This window comes from Pongo abelii, chromosome 10 (genome assembly GCF_028885655.2).
Source record: "Pongo abelii isolate AG06213 chromosome 10, NHGRI_mPonAbe1-v2.0_pri, whole genome shotgun sequence".
Lineage (NCBI taxonomy): Eukaryota > Metazoa > Chordata > Mammalia > Primates > Hominidae > Pongo > Pongo abelii.
In genome coordinates, this window is record NC_071995.2 from 121,224,884 (window position 1) to 121,246,482 (window position 21,599).

At 43.7% G+C, this 21,599-nt stretch overlaps 1 protein-coding gene across 28 annotated transcripts in view; it reads right to left on the reverse strand.

Annotated features, from left to right (window-relative positions):
* The window catches only part of CLIP1 (CAP-Gly domain containing linker protein 1), a 148,562-nt gene that overhangs the window by 70,408 nt on the left and 56,555 nt on the right, over positions 1-21,599 (reverse strand). For 10 of the 28 annotated variants that reach the window (XM_063711954.1, XM_024256733.3, XM_063711960.1 and 7 more), the window contains exons 4-8: positions 19,673-19,797; positions 16,652-16,874; positions 12,999-13,196; positions 12,326-12,429; positions 10,614-10,674 (exon numbers count right to left, since the gene is read on the reverse strand). In XM_063711954.1, coding sequence (XP_063568024.1) covers positions 10,614-10,674; positions 12,326-12,429; positions 12,999-13,196; positions 16,652-16,874; positions 19,673-19,797 — 711 coding nt within the window. Of the gene's footprint in view, positions 1-5,329; positions 5,435-9,020; positions 9,054-10,613; positions 10,675-12,325; positions 12,430-12,998; positions 13,197-16,651; positions 16,875-19,672; positions 19,798-21,599 lie in introns of all 28 variants that reach the window. The other 18 variants (XM_054528353.2, XM_024256730.3, XM_054528368.2 and 15 more) reach the window with 6 other exon arrangements.

Here is a 21,599-nt window from a genome sequence, read left to right on the forward strand (position 1 = left end):
CACCCACCCCAGCCTCCCAGAGTGCTGGGATTACAGGCGTGAGCCACTGTGCCCGGCCTGATGATTTTCTTTAACACTGAAGATATTTAATAACTAACCTATCTCAAGCAGCAAACTATTGTGAATGTTTATAGGTTAATATATATTTCTAACTGTGATAATGGTTTAAGTCCAACTTTAGTAGCTCCAATTCTAAAGAAGTTTAAATCAGATAATATCCATTAACTGACAAGTTAACAGAAACAGTAACTTTCAAAGTTCGCAGATATAACTGCCTCCTGAAAGAAAACATTTCCTTATTTTGCCAGTTTGTTCTACCCCACTTCATCCAGGCTGCATAAATGCTTATCCATTTCATGGAGGTGATCTTACAGAACTGTGCCATCCAGAACAGTAGCTGTTGGCCACACGTGGCTACTGAGCACTTGAGACATGGCTCATCTGAAGTGAGGTGTGGTATAAGTGTAAAATACACATCAGATTTTGAAGACTTAGAAGAAAAGGAACACAAAATGTCTTGTGGGCCAAGTGCAGTGGCTCACGCCTGTAATCCCACCACTTTGGGAGGCCGAGGCAGAAGGATCACTTGAGGCCAGGAGTTCAAGATCAGTCTCGGCAACATAGCAAGACCTCATCTCTGCAAAAAATAAAAAATTAGTCAGGCATGGTGGTGTCGCCTGTGGTAACAGCTACTTGGGAGGCTAAGACGGGAGGATTGCTTGAGTCCAGGCAGTTGAGGCTACAGTGAGCAGTGATTGTGCCATTGTACTCCTGCCTGGGAGACAGAGCACGACTCTGTCTCTAAAAAAAAAAAAAGGAATTATATTTTAAAATGTTTAAAATATCTTAATAATTTTATTTTGATTAAATAATATTTTGGATATATCAGTTTACATAAAATATATTATTAAAACTAATTTAACTTGTGACTTACAAAAAAGTAATGTGGATACCAGAAAATTATAAATTGTACATGTGTGGCTTGCATTATACTTCTATTGGATAGCACTTGCATAAAAGGTCTAAAATTACCTATCAAATGTTTCAATGAATAACACATCACCTGCAGAATGAAAGCCTCAATTGAAGAATGAAGAATTAATTTACTAAACTTTTTTTTTTTTTTTTTGAGATGGAGTTTTGCTTTTGTTGCCCAGGCTAGAGTGCAATGGCACAATCCCAGCTCACTGCAACCTCCACCTCCCAAGTTCAAGCGATTCTCCTGCCTCAGCCTTCCAAGTAGCTGGGATTACAGGCACGTGCCACCACGCCTGGCTAATTTTGTATTTTTAGTAGAGATGGGGTTTCACTATGTTGGTCAGGCTGGTCTTGAACTCCTGACCTCCAGTGACCCACCCACCTTGGCCTCCCAAAGTGCTGGGATTACAGGCGTGAGCCACCACGCCCAGCCTACTGATCATTTTATTAAAACGCAAAGTAAGAATGATTACTTACCTGCAATAATACACAAGAATCTTACACAAAATCCCCTTTTTAGATTTGAAAATTCTATCAGCATTTTGATGTAAACGTCTTCTTCCCCTAACCCCCTAACCCAGTGGTTCTCAGACATTAGTATGCACATGAATCACCTGGAATGTACATCTAACCTCCAAGTTTCTACCTATTCCCATGTACTTCGATTCTATTTGAGCTCTGGGATAGTACCCAAGAATCTTCTTCCTTTAAATAAATACCCCAGGGCTAGAAAAACACCTTCTTAACCTGTGCCCTTTCATTGCTAGAAAATTATTTCCATCTGCTACCTGCTATGCAGTCCATTTAGTACATAGGATATGTGGAAAATAGCTTCCACCATAAAAATTCTTGGACTAATCTGGGAAATGAAAGGGAACAAAATAATTTTAAAACAGCAGTGAGTCCCATATTTCACGGATCAAAACTCCTCTAATTGTCTGGGTGAGGTGGTACATGCCTATATACCTAGCACTTTGGGAGGCCAAGGCAAGAGGATCACTTGTGGCCAGGAGTTCAAGATCAGCCTGGGCAACACAGTGAGAACCCCATCTCTACAAAAAAATGTTAAATATTCCCCTGAATTTAAGACTCCTCTCCCACACTGCCTTTCTTTGAGGCAGAAAATAACAGATATGTTTTCTTTCATTTCCTCTGTCCACCCTACAGGCTGTGACACCAATAAAGATTAAAATGCCCATAAGAGAAGAGGAAAAGAGAGCACTGAGTCTCCAAAACTGCATAATCAAAGTAAATAAAATTAAATATTTCAGAGCTGACTATAATTGCTGTGCTTCATGGTTATAGTCTCATCAGGTTAAAGATGTTAATTCATTTACACATGATTTTCTGGGGAAAGAAGAGTCCAAGAGTTTGTTACGTCAAAATAACATACAAAACATTAATAAACCCATCAGGATCTGGCAGAATTTGCTAAATAAAAGAAAAAAAACACAAAACACTAATAAACCCCATTGCTGCAAGGTCTGTAGCATAAATACATTAAACCCAATAGGGCAATGGTTCTTAGTTACAACAAAACAGTCAAGTAGAGAAAAATGCCAAGTAAAAAATAAGTAAAAATAATAAATAACAATGTGATTTTACTTTCCATGGCATTTCCCTATAAATACAGCAATTTATTTTTCATTTCCCAAAATCTGCCCTCATTCAAAACGATGTATGTCTGCTTCTCCCACTAGTTTGAGACCATGAATTAAGTCAGAAATTATTTCTTATTCTTGCTAACATCTCTGCAGCACCAAGGATACTGTTTGGAAACTGGATTTATTGGCTAGAAAGAATTCTAAAGCACTTCCTAAAAAGTAACATAGGTGATATGAAACTTACATGGGTAGCTGGTTATTTTAACACTTGGGAACCCAAGAGTGAGGATCAACAGAAGACATACTTCGTTATGGAAAGATACAAGCTTTACACTGAAATACTTGGATAAACCATGGTGTAACTGAATGCCTTATCTAGAGCAGGAAAAAAAAACATCAAAATTGTTTGCTGACAAAACTAAGATATGGGAGAGGAGTTTACACATTTTAAAAAAATATATTACTTCAAAAGCCATCACACTAAAGGAACTCAATCTCATTAGTCCATTGTATTTCTCAGATCAATTATGTGGCTCTCAGTTAATGAGGAAACAGCACCAAATTGCCACTTTTTTTTTTTTTTTGAAACAGGGTCTTGCTCTGTTGCCCAGGCTGGAGTGCAGAGACATGAACATGGCTCACTGCAGCCTCGACCTCCTGGGCTCAAGAGATCCTCCCACCTCAGCCTCCCATGTAGCCACCACACCCAGCTAATTTTTTTTTTATTTTTTGTAGAAGCAGAGCGTCACCATCTTGCCCAGGCTGGTCTTGAATTCTTGGACTCAGGTGATCCTCCTGCCTTGGCCTCCCAAAGTGCTGGGATTACAGGCATGAGACACCATGCCTGGCCCACTTTTTTTTTGTTTTCTTACCAAATACACAGGAGAAATCTTTAGTTCAGAGGCCGATAGTTCCTTCTTCTTAAAAAATAAAAACATATGATTTAGAAAAGAAAAATTGTCTAGATTTTTAGATCAGTCAATTAATTCTCAACAAGAGAAATTTCTACAAACACTAGAAATTTTTTTAAAAATCAGGATAGCAAATTTGATTAGAGACAGAGTAATTTTTGGAATTCTAAAGTTAAGAATCTGGGCAGTCACTGACAGACAAATTCACGATTTAAAAGGGTATGTGAATACATATCTTACATGTAAGTGACTTTTTTTTTTTTTTGAGACGGAGTTTCGCTCTTGTTGCCCAGGCTGGAGTGCAATGGCGTGATCTCGGCTCACCGCAACCCCTGCCTCCCAGGTTCAAGCGATTCTCCTGCTTCAGCCTCCCTAGTAGCTGGGATTACAGGCATGTGTCACCACGCCCGGCTTATTTTTGTATTTTTAGTAGAGATGGGGTTTCTCCATGTTGGTCAGGCTAGTTTCAAACTCCCGACCTCAGGTGATCCACCCACCTCGGCCTCCCAAAGTGCTGGGATTACAGGCATGAGCCACTGCGCCTGGCCATTTCTTAATCTTTATGCACAAAACAACTTCTATAATAGACAGACTCCATCCTGTGGTGCTTAAATGCACAGGCTCTGGGGTCAAATGTCCTAGATGCAAATCCTGCCTCCACTATTACCATTTGCTGTTCTATCTTAGGCAAGTTACTTAACTTCTCTGTGCCTCAGTGTTCTTGTCTGTAAAATGGGGACACTAATATTCCCTACCTCCTAGGGTTGTGTTGAGACTGAATACCTGTAAAGCACTTAGAATAGTGTCTGGCATGAAGTATGCACTATATAGGTGCTTTAATATATAAATAAACTAAAACCTCACTAATGTCCTGGCTCCAAGGGCCAAGCACAATGAGCTCAGGGCAGGAAGAAGCCATTCTGTTCCCAACATGCATTTCCCTCCTCACCACTGAGGGTTTTTTTGTTTTGTTTTGTTTTTTCCAGACGGAGTCTCACTCTGTCACCCAGGCTGGGGTGCAGTGGCACGATCTCAGCTCACTGCAACCTCCATTTCCTGGATTCAAGCAATCCTCCTGCCTCAGCCTCCCATGTACTTGAGATTACAGGCATGCACCACCAGGCCCAGCTAATTTTTGTATTTTCAGTAAAGACAGGGTTTCACCATATTGGCCAGGCTGGTCTCAAACTCCTGACCTCAAGTAATCTGCCTGCCTCAGCCTCCCAAAGTGCTGGGATTAGAAGCAAGAGCCACTGCACCCAGCGTCCACTGAGGTTTCAATCCCCCGAGTGACAGGAAGGAGGGAGATGCAGAGATCAGCCTTCCAAGATAAAAAGGTAACTGGGGTGAAAGTCTTTAACTTTCATGAAACAGAGCCCATGTTTCCATTTCCTTCTCCAAGAGGCCAGGGAAGAAGGCAGGAAGAGAGCTAAAGTAAAACAACAATAACAAAAAATTATTTAGAAAGCCTAGTAACTAGATATTTGAGAACAAGAGGACAATTGACTGTTGTGGCCAACTGGAGAAATATATTTCATGGTATTAATATAAATAACTTCAAATACAGTTATATCCATTCATTTATTCAGTTGTAAAGTTTCTGATCCTGATTTGGTTGGGTTACCAAAGGAATGAGTCTTTACTTTTGACAAAAGACGAGATATAAAACACCCGTTCCTACTCATCAGTCTCAGCTCACGAACACCTGAATGGTACCAAGACCAAACTCAGGTTGAACCACTGGGTCAAGGCTCAGGCCAACTATAAAGCATGTCACCTGAGGTGTCCACCATTCACATGCATGGGTCTGCTTCATTAAATAGTGAAAACCATTACCCTAGTGTCTTCTAACTCCCTCTGGAGTTTGTCAGCTTTGGTCTTTTCAAAGAGCAGGCTCTGTTCAAGCTCCTTAATGCGGGCATGCTCCAGTTTGGTCTGCGTCTGTTAGTAAAAAGGAAGAGGAAGAGAACACAACAGTGCCACCATGACATGCCAGCACGAGAGGAGAGAGAGCGGCATGCAGGCTGAGCCACCAGTACCTTCTGCCAAAGGGTGAACCAAAGGGGAATGGAGAAGGGAAGAGGTGGAGGTGAGATGAGGTGGGCAGTGAGGATGAATACCAGGGATAAAGGATGGTAGTGGGCAGGGGGCATGGGCTAGTCTGTTCAGAAAGAAAAAATGGAATAACACATGAGGCCAGATGAAGTGTCAGAGGCATGCAGCCAAATATAAGTAATATTGATAAGTGAAGTTTATCAGCACCAATTAGAATAGTTAATATCCCTCCCTCTAAACTATCATTATCCCTCCGCCCCACAAAGGCTACTTGACATTAATGTGTATGTAACTGACTGGATAACTTTACAAGGTATATTGACCCTCAGAATGACCGTCACTATCACCTAAACATGGTAAAGGTATCATAAATCTTGAACTGTTCAATAAGTCCTTAGAGCAGATTCTTGCACCTTAGCATGTAACTTGACGTAAATAAGGGTCAAATAAAAACCTCAATAGAAGGAATCTGGAAACTAGAGCTAAGAAATTATGCTAGCAGCCTCTGCAGAAATGGGTGAGAAGGGTCTGAGTTAGAGTCTTAGCAACATCCCTACATGTGATGAGGAAGAGGCCATGGAAGCTCTAGTTTCCTTCCAGCAGTGGATGTCCCAAAGGCTACTGGGCTCCAGGGAGGGAAAAAAGGACTCAGAATTACAAAGAGAAAATTTAGTAATAATTATCCTCTATAGTCTCCATCTCTGAAGCAGGCCAATTGAGAGGCTCAAGAGAGGAGGAAATTTTACCTCAAACTGGTAAGGGGTTTATTATTTTTACCTTAAGATGAAGTTGTTTTTATTAGCTCAGACGTAAAAAGGCGACTCAACACAAAGGCATGAATTTGAGCTCTCGCAAAAAGAGCTGGTGGGTTCCTAAGGTGATTCAAAACCTGTGATCTCAGATACTCCGCTCTCCCCACCATCACGCACTTGGATGTAGCCTGATGGGGAACCCAGAGGACAATCTCTAACAGGTTTAAGTGCAGCAGAATCTTAATCAATTTGAAATAATCTAGGTCCAAATGTACCTCTTCCCACCCCCACCTCTCTTACACAAGAGGTTATCAGTTATCAGAATCAGTGACTGACAAGGCCCACACCTGCAGGGCTGCTCTCAGCAGCTGTCAGTTACTTCAGTAATTTAAATATTTTGTGGTACTAATTGACCTATCAGTCTGGACAATTACGGGCAATGAAAAAATGACAAACAGACTCTAAACAAAGTGACACAAAGTGCAGAGCTTCAGTAGGGGGGGAATGTAAAAGTGAAGGTTACAAACGTCTTCACTCATTCCAGTGGGACTTGGGGACCTCAATGCATTCAAGAGGTCACTTTGCTTGTAAACCAGGTATCGACAAACCATTATGAGATATTTAAAAGGTGAACAAAAAAATTTTTTTTAATTCATCACCTGCTTCAGCTCTGTATACTCCACAAAAGTAATGAAATACAATTCAAGCCCTAACTGTCTGGATAATCCCCTTGGTCTGTATGTGCCTTGGATGGACACTGTTCAATTTCCCTGCTTTTATAAGAATAGAATCTAATCCTTATCTACATAATTGGGGTCACAGCCTGAGGAGCTGAAATCCAAAATTATGGTAGTAGGAAAAAGAAAAGGCAATAGAACCTTTCTTCTCTTGACACAGTTAAGTGTCCTCTGGGTAAAAGGTCACTATTTCCAGATAAAAAGCAAATATACATTTAATGTGACCTCCTCATTCCGAGATCTTCCAGAGAAGTGTAGCCAGCGCCTCCTGATGGGTCTATAGACACACTATCTGGGACTCTACAGTGCCTCAGCCTCCGTAGTAGCTGGGATTACAGGTGTGCGCCACCACACCTGGCTAACTTTTGTATTTTAGTAGAGACTGGGTTTTACCATGTTGGCCAGGCTGGTCTCAAACTCCTGACCTTAGGTGATCAGTCAGCAGCAAGGGAACTAGTGATCTACTTCCATGCCACAGCACACAGTAAAAATGTGACACTGAACAGGACAACCCTTCTTGTAAAATCATTCCTTTCTTAGAATAAGGACACAGAGTATCCCAAGAGGAAAGTCCTGGGACAGGGGATTGAGAAGGAAAGCAAAGGCTTTGCGAGAAGCGCACAGGAAAGGCGGGGGAAATCCCATGCAGACTGACACCGGGGGCAGCGGGAGCCTGTTTCGGAAGGAGAGAAGAGACCCAGATCACTGAAGTAGCTTCACAAAAAGGAACCCTTCAGAACGAAGACCTTTTAAAAAATTCAGTCTTGTGTTTTTTTGTTTTTTTGTGTTTTTTTTGAGATGGAGTTTTGCTCTTGTTGTCCAGGCTGGAGTGCAGTGGCATGATCTCCTGTCACTGCAACCTCTGCCTCCTGGGTTCAAGCGATTCTCCTGCCTCAGCCTCCCTAGTAGCTGGGATTACAGGTGTGCACCACCATATTTGGCTAATTTTTGTATTTTTAGTAGAGACAGGGTTTCACCATGTTGGCCAGGCTGGTCTCAAACTCCTAACCTTAGGTGTTCTGCCCACCTCAACCTCCCAAAGTGCTGGGATTACAGGTGTGAGCCACAGTGCCTGGCCAAAAGTTTAGTCTTGAGTTGTCTATTTCAGCTGCCAGGAGGTGGTAGGAAGTAATGTCATTCTTTAATTTCCTTCTTATGTGGCAGTAAATCAAAGCAAAACGTTTTCAGGTTCTTTACAACCAGCAGCACAGCTGGCAGGGTACACCAGGAAGCAGGGCTCTGGAGACCACATAGCAAGGACTTGTATTGGGTGTTTGAACTTGGAGGAAGAAAAATAAAACACCCGCATACCTAGTAATGCTACAGCTAGAAAACTCTCACTTCGGTAATAACAATTTAAAGCATGCTATGTCTTCACTGACAAACGGTTGCCTCTAGTTTTGCAACTAAGGAAAATACTGCAGAAACAAACAGAAGTTTGAATGTCTCATCAGCTGCACTGGCAGGCACTGGCCAGTGGCGGGGGCACACTGAAAAGGCAGCCAGTCAGCTCTGGGACAGCAGCCAGCCTCACAATCCCCTTTCCTCTCATGGGAAGCAAAATTAGACAACTTGGAAACTTCCCCAGAATTCCCACAACTCCACATCTAGAATGCTTTATGCTCCAGTCAGATATCATCTCTTCTGAAATAATTCCACTAAAATTAGAAGACATTATGAATTAGGTGAAGAAGGCCAGGTCTCCAGACAAAAAACTTTTTTCCCCCCTTTCTGGCAAAATTCTTTATAAAGCAAACGTTGGACTATTCATTAAACACATGGATGTGTGGAGCTTAGTCATTACATACAATTTCTTCAGGATATAAATGTAATTGCTTTGAAAGCCACATGCACAGAAACATTCAGGTCAATGTCCCAAGGTCAGATTATGCAGTTAGTGTTTGAGTATATCAATAAGCATTTTAATCTGTGATCAATCTTTGTTAACAAGGGAAATATCCACACAGTTAAGTGCCCTCTTACATTCTCAGGATCTTCAGAAATCTGGCTCTTTTGCTATCAGTAAAAAAATAAAAAAAATTAAACAACAACAAAAAAGAGATTCCAATAAAGCTTCAATATGTGTTAGGGTTTCAAGATAACTTTGATTAATTTCAAGTAAGTTTATCAGACAGACTATACAAGCCTAGTGCTGATGTAAATTATTTTAACTGGACCCTCCCGAAGACACCATAGGCTATATTTCACATGAATTAGATGATGACATGAAACTTCTAATGAGACTTTGGGGTGTTTTTAAATGGATGAGAACAACACAAAAACTGACTAAAGGAATGTGGCTGTATATGAAATGAGTGAAGAAGATATCTATTAAATTGTTAATGAACCATTAAATTCTGGGCCCCATAAAACTAGAACCCAGAAAATGCCCCCCTTGCTCTTCGTTAACTGTAAAGATACATTTATTTCCAAAGAAATCAGAGTTGCTGTTTGGAAGGGCCCCTCAAATTTAAGCACGGTGTGGGCAGCCAGCAGACTCTAAAATTGTAGCAAAACTGCATATTTGGGAAATGCACAGTTAAGTGCAATTTTTACTAAAATATCGTAGATTAAAGAACTACAAATCTGGAAAATTTGAAAAACTGAATGATTTACATTTGTCATATATCTAGCAATGGCTTGAAACCATCAAAACCATTTAATTCTTGTGTCTAATTTAAAAACTAATATGAATAAATTGTTAAAAAGGGATGAGAAACCTGACACTAAAGGAAAATCCATGAATTCTACAAATGCCATGAAAGTAAAAGAAGTTGAAATATAAAGTGTTCTTAGTTTTTGCTCTGCTAATTACCTTTTTTAAAAAATCAACAATTATAACATATTCCTTTTATAGGGTTATAAAAGGATTTATCCTGCTCAACTGGAAAGCAAAGCTGAGATAAAGCAAAAAACTTTGTTACGGACTTTTTTTTTTTTTTGAGACAAAGTCTCGACCCATCCCCTAAGCTGGAGTGCAGTGGCACGATCTCGGCTCACTGCAACCTCCACCTCCCGGGTTCAAGCGATTCTCCTGCCTCAGCCTCCCAAGTAGCTGGGATTACAGGCACCCGCCACCACGCCCGGCTAATTTTGTATTTTTAGTAGAGACGGGGTCTCACCATGTTAGCCAGGCTGGTTTCGAACCCCTGACCCCAGGTGATCCACCCACCTCGGCCTCCCAAAGTGCTGGGATTACAGGCGTGAGCTACCGTGCCCGGCCTGTTATGGACTACTATGACAAAATTTAAAATGCCTTTTCTAATCATCAGACGAACACTGCCAGATTTATGACTTGATGAAATCCAATTCATGGTTTTGAATTTTGAAGCATGAGAAAGAAGTAGTGCAAGTTCCACTCTGCACAGGAAGTAGGACACACAATCACAGGCTCAAGGACTGGCACCGTCACCACAAAGCCACCCCCAGAACCCAACGTGGCCAGAGAGGCCAGAGTTTCCCCTGCCACTTCCTCAGCTGGCTGTTCTGGCTGCTCATTTCAATTAGCACATTATTTCGCCCATGTTCTGAATACTGATACCCATAAAAGCCTTAAGAGAGCTGGAGGGGTTTTACCTCAAGATCACCTTTGGTAATTGATTCTTCTTCAACCCGGAACTGAAGGTCCTCAACCTTCCTGTGGAATAAAACCCAAACAAAACACGTAAGAAACTAAGTAACACACAGCCTTTAAAAGAAAAAAAAATCACGTTAGGCATGGTAGGCCACTCCTATAATACCAGCAATTTGGGAGGTGGAGGCAGGAGGATCGCTTGAGGCCAGGAGTTTGAGACCAGCTGGGGCAACATAGTGAGCCCCGGTCCTTATATTTAAAACAAAAAAAATCTATAATCACTACCCTGGTGAATTCAAGCAGACAGTCACAAGAAATGCCTTAGAGACACAGCAAGTTTAAAAATGCATCTTTGCACTTCGGGAGGACAAGGTGGGAGAATGGCTTAAGGCCAGGAGTTTAAGAGCAGCCTGAGCAACATGACGAGACCTCGTCTCCACCAAAAAATTAAGAAATTAGCCAGGTGTGGCAGCGTGCACCCGTGATGTCAACTACTTGGGAAGCTGAGGTGGGAGGATCACTTGAGCCTAGGTAGTCAAGGCTGCAATGAGTTATGATCGTATGACTGCACTCCAGGCTGGACAACTGAGTGAGACCTTGTCTCAAAAAGAAAAAAATAAAATAAGCCACCTGTAATCCTAGCATTTTGAGAAACTAAGGTGGACAGACTGCTTGAGCTCAGTTTGAGACCAGCCTGGGCAATATGGCAAAACCCCATCTCTACAAAAATTAGCCAGGCATGGTGACATGTGCCTGTGTCCTAGCTACTTGGGAAGCTGGGGTAGGAGGATCACTTGAGCCAGGGATGTCACAGCTGCAATAAGCCATGATCACACCAGTGCACTCCAGCCTGAGCGACAGAGTGAGACCCTGTCTCAAAAGATAATAAATAATGTTGTTGTTTTTTTTGAGACAGAGTCTTGCTCTGTCGCCCAGACTGGAGTGCAGTGGTGCGATCTTGGCTCACTGCAACCTCTGCCACCTGGGTTCACGCCATTCTCCTGCATCAGCCTCCCAAGTAGCTGGGATTACAGGCGCCCGCCAACAGGCCTGGCTAATTTTTGTATTTTTAGTAGAGACGGGGTTTCACCATGTTGGTCACGTTGGTCTCGAACTTCTGACCTCAAGTGATCCACCCACCTCGGCCTCCCAAAGTGCTGTGATTACAGGCGTGAGTCACTGTGCTCAATCAGGCCATGTCTAAATGATTCCAAACTTATTGGAAAAAGTCGAATCAAAGCAGACCCTCTTCACACAGTATGGCAGAGTTCACTTTCTGCTGGACACCTAGTCATTCCTTTGATTCTAAGGGTTGATACCAACATGATTATTAATAGGAAATTTTCTTCTGAGGTCATTGAAAATGAAAAGGCTGCTGGGCGCGGTGGCTCACGCCTGTAATCCCAGCACTTTGGGAGGCTGAGGCGGATGGATCGCCTGAGCTCAGGAGTTCGAGGCCAGCCTAGGCAACATGGTGAAACTCCGTCTCTACTAAAATACAAAAAATTAGCCAGGCGTGGTGGCGCGTGCCTGTGGTCCCAGCTACTTGGGAAGCTGAGGCAGGAGAATCGCTTGAACCTGGGAGGCAGAGGTTGTAGTGAGCTGAGATTGCAACACTGCACTGCAGCCTGGGCAACAGAGCTAGACTCTGTCTCAAAAACAAAAAAAAGGGGGGGAAAGGCCACACTTGCACCAGGAAACAGTCTGGGGTCACCTTTTCTCCTCTTCAAGCTGGTTGAGAAGCTCCACCTTCTCCCTGTCAGCAGCTTCCACCATTGTTCGCAGCTGGTCCATTTTGGCTTCCAATTCCAGGACATGCTGGGGAAGGCAAGAATGTTGGTAAATGGACTATTTCTGACCCAGATACAGACCCAGTGATACTTCCCCAAAGAGCTGTGGGTCACCATGGTGGGTGGGCGTTACTCTAAAACCTTATGTTAAAATGCTTTCTCTATTTTAATGGGTTATTCACGACAGCCTTCCTGGAAGATAGATGATGAAAAACTACACCATTAAAGCGATAAAGAACAATGTTAAAACACCTCTCATCTTTTTTGAAGCTGAAACACATATTAAAAGTAATCCACAAACAGCAGCTATAATCATTGTTAAGGCCCTAGTAACCAAGCTGGCCTAACACAGATAGGCCAAAAGACCCGGACACAAAGACCAGACACTAAGGTCGAATCAAGAACAAAACTTCATCTCTGTGATCATGGAAACCGGCACCCCAGATTGTAGCTTTCAAACAAGCACAGCAAAGAAATGTGCACCCATTTCCAGTGCTCTCAAGTCTAGCTCCTCGGTGCCAAGCACCGGGCATGCTTCTCGGCTCCTCAGTGGCTTTAGAAACCATCACCATCTCCACAACAAGGTCCAGACTTCACCTGGTCATGTCCGTCCCGGGCCAGAGCTAGCTCCTGCTCTATCTCCCCCACGTGGCTCGTGGCCTTGGCCACCTCCGCCCTCTCCAGATCCCGTTCCGCCAGCAGCTGCTCAATGTGCTGCTGCTTCTCCTTCAGGGCCTCCTGGAGGGCAGTGGTACCGGAGATCTTCCTGGCGTAACGGGAGGAGGTTTCAGTCAACTGTAAAGGAAAGTTAGAGAAGTGAAGGGCGATGATGCTGTCAGAAAAGCGAGGGAGGCGCGATGCATGCATGGTGGGCATCTGCTTGGCAAAGCAAGGGCGCTGCTCCAGCTGGCAGGCTGGCCAGGATTAGGAAAGGCTTCCTCAAAAACACAAGACAGTGTGTGCCTTCTGTCTATAAATCTCACAAAGAATACATCAACGTAAAGAGATCAGCCAGGTGTGGTGGCTCATGCCTGTAATCCTAGCACTTCAGGAGGCCAAGGCAGGTGGATCACTTGAGGCCAGGAGTTTGAGACCTGGCCAAGATGGTGAGACCCCATCTCTACTAAAAATACAAAAATTACCTGGAGTGCAGTGGTGCGATCTCAGCTGACTGCAACCTCCACCTCCTGGGTTCAAGTGATTCTCCTGCTTCAGCCTCCCAAGTAGCTGGGATCACAGGTGCGTGCCACTAACGCCCAGCTAATTTTTATGTTTTTAGTAGAGACGGGGTTTTGCCATGTTCGCCAGGCTGTTCTCGAACTCTAAAGTGCTAAGGTTACAGGTGTGAGCCAACGCGCCAAAGGCCATCTGGTCAGCCACTCCTGGCTCCAGATCAAGTCAGCCTTGACTTCATCTTCTGCAGTCACAGCTGCTGCTGCAGCTGTCGCCTGAAAGCTCTTCTCTTCATGTTTCCCTAGGCCCTTGCTGCAAGATGCACAGGATGCAGACTTACAGCGAGAATCTTTCCTCAATTAATAACTCGGCAACTTGAGAACTACAAAAGAATCAAACTTTTGTTCTTGAAATTACTTAAACATCCCAGGAAGAAACTCCTGTTGTCTTTTTTAACCATTTGACTTTGACCTTCCAATTTCATTATATAGCTAAATTATACCTTCTCTTACTAATATTTCTTCCCGAATACATTAAATGTGTGGTTCCCAAACCATGTGCAGAGATGTCCCAGGGTGCTGAGCAAACTCACCAGGGCACTGTAGGATGTTTTAAAATTTCAAGAGAAACACAGCGACATCTGCTGGACTCTACGCAAACTACCAGTTCGAGGCAATTCAGTCTCATCATTAGATTGTCCTACAGTCCTTTCAATAACATCATGTACTTTCAAAGCTGGGTTTTGGCTATTCCCATGACGAAAATGAAAGTACGATGCAAAAATCAACATGCACAGGAAATGAGGTTGGCGATGAGAAATCAGATTCCAAGGCTTGACTAGATGCGTAGAGCCCAACAGCAGGGCACACAGTAACACTAAGTCATTGTGGTTATTAAAGAATGAATTGGCCAGGCATGGTGGCTCACGCCTCATGCCTGTAATCCCAGCACTTTGGGAAGCAGAGGTGGGCAGATCACCTGAGGTCAGGTGTTCGAGACTGGCCTGGCCAACATGGTGAAACCTCGTCTCTACTAAAAATACAAAAATTAGCTGGGCGTGGTGGCTTGTGCCTATCATCTCAGCTACTCGGGAGGCTGAGGCAGGAAAATCGCTTGAACCCAGGAGACAGAGGTTGCAGTGCACTGAGATCGCGCCACTGCACTCTAACCTGGGCAACAGCAAGACTCCATCTCAAAAAAATAAAAAATAAAAATAAAAACAAATAAAGAATGAATTAAATTTTTTCCAATTTTTGTTTTTCTAAAACACAAACACATTTCTGAGCAAAATAATTGAAATGACACTTTCAATTCCTCTATCTTTGTCATACTATTTTATGGTGATTTTTGGCTGAGAAACCATAACGACACAAAAATAAGCTGTCTCACAGGTACAGAAACTCACGTCTCTTTTGTCAATTTTCACTGAATGAGGTGAGCTAAGAGGTACGAGAACTGGTCCAAAAAGTAAGAGGAGAGATTGGCGGGAGCAGGGAGAGCTTGCTATTTCCCAAAGAAATGGATACAATTAAAAGGTAATAAAAATTACTCAAGAAAGAATTCCTAATCCAGAATAGACCCTCCCATGGAATTGTTCCTAGAATAGCAAAGGAGGCAAGCTGTCCCTATCAGAGTTTCTGACCCACATTAAACGAAGCTCTGTCTGAACACAGGGGTTTGGGGCTCTTCTCCAGTTCATTGTTCTTGTCATGCTTTTCTCATAAAAGTAATGTTTCTGTTGAAGATGCAGGCTTTCTCTTCATGTGCAAAGGGAAATGCTCTGCGCAGTACTTATTCTACCTGAACATAGAGGAAGAAAGCCTAGATGGCTGGCAGAGGACCACAGCCCCATGTGAAGATTTCAGCACCTGTCCCTTCTCTGCCTGACGACAACGGAAGAGCAGGCACCGTGAGATCCCGGGCTAACCACCTCCTCTCCACAGCACAACGCAACATCCTAGCTCCTGGTCTGTGGTTCCCCACCACCCAGTGGAGACCTGAACTCAGTCTGAGGAGAGTCTGATGCCACCATTTCTAACTTAAACAGTATTTGCCCCACTTCTAGGTAATAAACTTATGGGCAGGGCTTTGACCCTAATAAAATAACACCTTAATAAACAGAACGAGGTGTTGCCTATTTTAATGCTAGTGATTCTATTTTTACTGCTCTAAACAGGAAAAAGAGGGAGAGAGGGAAAGGGACCAGGAGAAGAAGATGAAAGAAGAGAGTAATCAAATCAGGCTTTCCTAGTATCCTCTTCCAGCTCCAAAAGTTCCCTTTAGTGTCCTCTGGCTCAAGTCAGGGACACTTCACACACTAACTGCTTCCAGTAGGTTAGGTTGTAGTAACATTAAAATCCTATTAACACACCTCTTCTCAAAACACTTCAGTTCCTAAAATTATCTGAAGTCAAAGAGAAGGACAGGCTGGGAGCGGTGGCTCACGCCTGTAAATCCCAACACTTTGGAAGTCCAGGGCAAGAGGATCGCTTGAGTCTAAGAATTCGAGACCAGCCTGGGCAACACAGTGGGTCCCTCTCTCTACAAAAAAACAAAAAATTAAATTAACCAGGCGTGGTGGTGTGCACCAGTAGTCCCAACTACTGGGGAGGCTGAGGCAGCAGGACTGCTTGAGCCTGGGACGTTGAGGCTGGGTGACAGAGTGAGACGCTGACTCAAAAGAAAAAATAAAAAAAAGAGAGAGAGGGAGAGACAGATCTATGGACTTGAAGAAAAGGATCTCTCCAATGTTCCTATCATTTTGTCCTAAAATAATTTCATATAAAATAATTTGACCCCTGTGTTAGACTAAGCAGTAGTTATACAGATTCACCAAGAACACATGCATTTTTAAGCTTTTAAGAATCTGAAAGCGACTATTAAAAGCACTTTCTGATTTCAAAAAACGCATTCTTGCTGGAGTTACATTTTTCAAAACTTACTTGCAAAGACTTTCACAGCAAAAGCTGTGAGCAACATTCAGCACAAGGACAAGCAAAGCAGCAAAGCAGGGGCACTGACCACGGGCCTTAGTCATGCCTGGGAAGCGGAGGCAGGTAGTGAGAAAGGGGGCTTACTAGTCCTGTCCGACTGGGCCTGCTGCTCACAGAGGAGGCCACTGAGCTCATGGAGCTGAGGGAAGAGGCAGAAGGGCTGCGCTTCAGGCTGGCGGACGTGGTCGCCATCACTCGCCTCACTGCGTTGGCCTTGGCTTTGGCTGGTGTAGTGGAAGGGAAGCCAATCTTGGTAACTTTGTGGACAGGAGCAAACAAGCCATATTTGGGTTGACACTGAAAATACCTTTAGAGAACAATAAGAACAATAACAAAAAACAACTTAATCACAAGAAATAATAACTATAATCAAAAGGCTCTCCCAACTCCTAACTTAAGGTTGGATTCCTGGAAATTCTACTGCTAAGCTAGGGTTATACACCAGCATGTAGCAGTCACACGTATGTAGGCTGAATAACAACCTCAGTGATGGTTTAGAACACACACTCGTGACAATATGATACACAGAGTCAGGACTGCTCACCTGCTGCTGAGATTCTGCATAAAGGAAATAAGTATTTTCACAACCTGATAAATGTACAGCAGAGGAGTTTAGCAATACAACAAGCCCATTTAATAAAACCGTGCCAAACAAAGGGAAAGGAAATCAAACAGGCACCTAACTTTGGCAGATCCATTAAAGTAAACATGAAGAGTTGGACGTGGTGGCTCACGCCTGTAATCCCAGCACTTTGGGAGGCCGAGGCGGCGGATCACTTGAGCCCAGGAGTTCAAGACCAGCCAGGGCAATACGGACAGACCCCGTCTCTACAAAAAAATACAAAAACTAGCCAGGCATGGTGGTGCAGGAGGCTCTCTTGAGGCCGGGAGGTCAAGGCTGAAGTAACCCGAGATTGTACCACTGTAGTCCAGCCTGGGTGACGGGGTGGACTCTGTCTCAAAACAAACAAATAAAAACCTCAAGTGATGGGCGCACCAAAATCTCAGATATCACTACTAAAGAAGTTATTCATAAAACCAAACACCATCTGTTCCCCAAAAACCTACTAAGTAAAATGTATAATTTTTTTTTTTTGAGACGGAGTCTCACTCTGTTGCCCAGGCTGGAGTGCAGCGGCACAATCTCAGCTCACCACAACCTCCGCCTCCCAGGTTCAAGCGATTCTCCTGCCTCAGCCTCCGGAGTAGCTGGGACTACAGGCACACACCACCCTGCCCGGCTAATTTTTGTATTTTTAGTAGAGACAGGGTTTCAATATGTTGGCCAGGATGGTCTCGAACTCCTGATCTCATGATCTGCCCACCTTGGCCTCCCAAAGTGCTGGGATTACAGGCGTGAGCCACCATGCCCCACCAAAAAAAATATACTTTTTTTTAATTAAAAAAAAAATCTACCCATACTTAATCAACTGTAGAGAAATATAAATACAAAATGGCTAACATACAGGAAAAATCTAGTTAAAAAAAAAAGAGGCCAGGCGCAGTGGCTCACGCCTGTAATCCCAGCACTTTGGGAGGCCAAGGTGGGCGGATCATGAGGTCAGGAGATCGAGACCATCCTGTCCAACATGGTGAAACCCAGTCTCTACTAAAAATACAAAAATTATCTGGGCATGGTGGTGTGTGTCTGTAATCCCAGCTACTTGGGAGGCTGAAGCAGGAGAATCGCTTGAACCTGAGAGTCAGAGGTTGCAGTGAGCCAAGATTGCACCACTGCACTTCAGCCTGGCGACAGAGCAAGACTCCATCTCAAAAAAAAAAAAAAAAAAAAAAGAGTTCATTGAAAATTTTTAATGTCTGTTTCAATAAAAATATGATTAAAAAAAAGATAAAGTACTCTGCAAGTATAGCATTGAGATGGCCCAGAAAAAAAGAAAACGGCATTGGAGAAAAAAAAAAAAGTAAACATGGAGAAATACTAACTAGTAATGTCTATTTTCGGATTGACATGGGCAATATTATGACTCTAAAGGATTACAATGTTTTAATATTAAGAAAAGATGGCTTCATAATCATTGCAGTTCCAAGAGATCTTTATCTCTATGAGTCATAATTACTGTATCTGGTAGATAAAGCCCTTTTCTCTATAATTAATTTGCTTATAACCAATTTGTCTATGTTTTACAAGTAAAATGTTAACTACCACATTTTAATAATCAAGTGATGCATTAATGTACTGTATACTACTAATAATGCATCATAGACAACACCTGTGCCTTCAAAACATTTTGAAAAGAAAAGTGGGAAATTCCTTCTGCATCTGTGTGCATTACTGCACTCCCATCCTGTGTCTGGGAGGCGAGAACGGGGTTATCCAGGCTGGACGCGGTGGCTCACACCTGTAATACCAGCACTTTGGGAGACCAAGGCAGGCGGATCACTTGTGCCCAGGAGCTTGAGACCAGCCTGGGCAACACCCCGTCTCTACTAAAAATACAAAAATTAGCCAGGCATTGTGGCGCAAGCCTGTAATCTCAGCTACTTGGGAGGCTGAGGCAGGAGAATTGCTTGAACCCAGAAGGTGGGAGTTGCATGCAGTGAGCCGAGATGGCGCCACTGCACTCCAGCCCGGGCGACAGACGGAGGCCCTGTCTCAAAAAAAAAAAAAAGAATGGGGTTATCCTTACGACAGAAGAGATCCGCTTGCCGGTCTGCTCTCCTGCCACAGGATGGAATTCTCATCAAATACGAAGACACATTTTGCAGTTCTTTTCCCTAACAAAGGTGGCTACCTTCTGCCTCTACCCCCACCCCAGATGCCCGGGTACTCTTTCAGAAGTCAACTCCTATCAAAAGGGAGAGAAGCCAGACAGATAACATAGTATTTCCTTTCTATTTTGAAAAATAAACAGAATGCTTGTTCAGAATCTACTCAGACATACTACATGTATTACTAAGGAGACAGTCAAAAAGAACAGCCCCAATTCTAGTGTGGGGGAAAAAAATCAGCAGATGGGTCTTAGGAAATAAAAGTGCCGCTCTTCCGAACACACCTTTCCATGTTATGATACACGCTTGGTGAGACTGGCTTGAGCATCGACACGTACAAGAGTGACACAAGATGTTGCACAACGCCAAACAAACCTTGTTCCAGCAACAGCACCATCGTTCTTCCCAAGTGGTTCGTCTAACTCCACACCACACCACTCCCCCTTGGCAAAGTCGGTCTCCCCAAGAAACCGGACTACACCAGCCTTAGTGCCACCAACCTGGAAGAAGAGAAGGTTAAAATAAAGAGATGAACATCACTCTATAGCTTAATCGTTTGTGGTCCCTACTAGTAACTAGGTATTACATTCCATCATTTCTACCAGCTTCTCTTTGACTCTAGGAGTTCTCTTGAAGGAAGTCTGGCAAAGCAACTTACCTGACTGACTTATATTACCAGAGTGATTTGATGCCTAATATGTTGCAATAATGAGACAGCCAATCTAATATGCAGTCATTAAGGCTGTTCACCAAGTTCATTACTCCTTTTCTTAGAAAATACTTTTTTTTTTTTTTTTTGAGACAGGGTCTCACTCTGTCATCCAGGCTAGAGTGCAGTGGCACCATCCTGGCTTACTGCAACCTTGACCTCCGGGCTCAGGGGATCTTCCCACCTCGGCCTCCTGGGTAGCTGAAACTACAGGTGCACACCATCAAACAGGCTATTTTTTTGTGTGTGTGTGTTTTGTGGAGACAGGGTTTTGCCATGTCGCCCAGGCTGGTCTTAAACTCCTGGGCTCAAGTGATCCGCCCACCTCAGCTTCCCAAAGTGTTGGGATTACAGGCGTGAGCCACCACTCTTGGACCTTACTTTATTTTTCTAACAGAAATGCTCCTGCTGCAAAACAAACTTGTGGCTGGGCACAGTGGTTCATGCCTGTAACCTCAGCACTTTGGGAGGCCCCGGCAGGAGAACTGCTCGAGCCCAGGAGTTTGAGACCAGCCTGGACAACATAAGGAAGACCCTGTCTGTACAAATAATAAAAAAATTAGCCGGGCATAGTGGTGTGCACCTGTGGTCCCAGCTACTCAGGAAGCTGAGGTGGGAGGATTGCTTGAGCCCAAGGGTTTGAGGCTGCAGTGAGCCGCAATTGTACCACTGCACTCCAGCCTGGGCAACAGCGTGAGACTCCACCTCAAAAAAATAAAAACGTAAATAGGCCAGGCACGATGGCTCATGCCTCCCAGCACTTTGGGAGGCCAAGGTGGGTGGATCACCTGAGGTTGGGAGTTTGAGAGCAGCCTGGCCAACATGGTAAAACCCTGTCTCTACTAAAAATACAAAAATCAGCTGGGTGTGGTGGCTCATGCCTGTAGTCCCAGCTACTTGGGAGGCTGAGGCACAAGAATAACTTGAACCTGGGAAGCGGAGGTTGCAGTGAGCCAAGATCACACCACTGCACTCCAGCTGGGGCAACAGGGAGAGACTCTGTCTCAAAAAAAAAAAAGTACTTCAAAAAATAATTGGCCCAGTGTGGAAGTTCACACCTATAATCCCAGCACTTTGGGAGGCTGAGGTGGGAGGATCGTTGGAGTCCCCAAGGCTGCAGTGAGCCATGATCACACCACTGCACTACAGCCTGGGCAACAGAACAAGAAACTGTTTCAAAAAATAATAATAATTGACTCTTGCTATTTTCCACAGTGAGGCTCTCTGTTTCTTCACAACTATTAAAATTATCATTCCTAGGCTGGGTGCGGTGGCTCAGGTCTGTAATTCCAACACTTTGGGAGGCCAAGGCAGGCGGATCACTTGAGGCTAGGAGTTCGAGACCAGCTTGGCCAACAGGGTGAAACACCGTCTCTACTAAAGATACAAAAATTAGCTGGATGCAGTGGCACACGCCTATAATCCCAGCTACTCAGGTGGCTGAGGCACGAGAATTGCTTGAACCAGGGAGGCAGAGGTTACAATGAGACAAGACTGTGCCAATGTACTCCAGCCTGGGTGACAGAGTGAGACCTTGTCTCAAAAAAAAAAAAAAAAAAAAAGAGTACTAGGTCTAGACTTGACACATTTGAC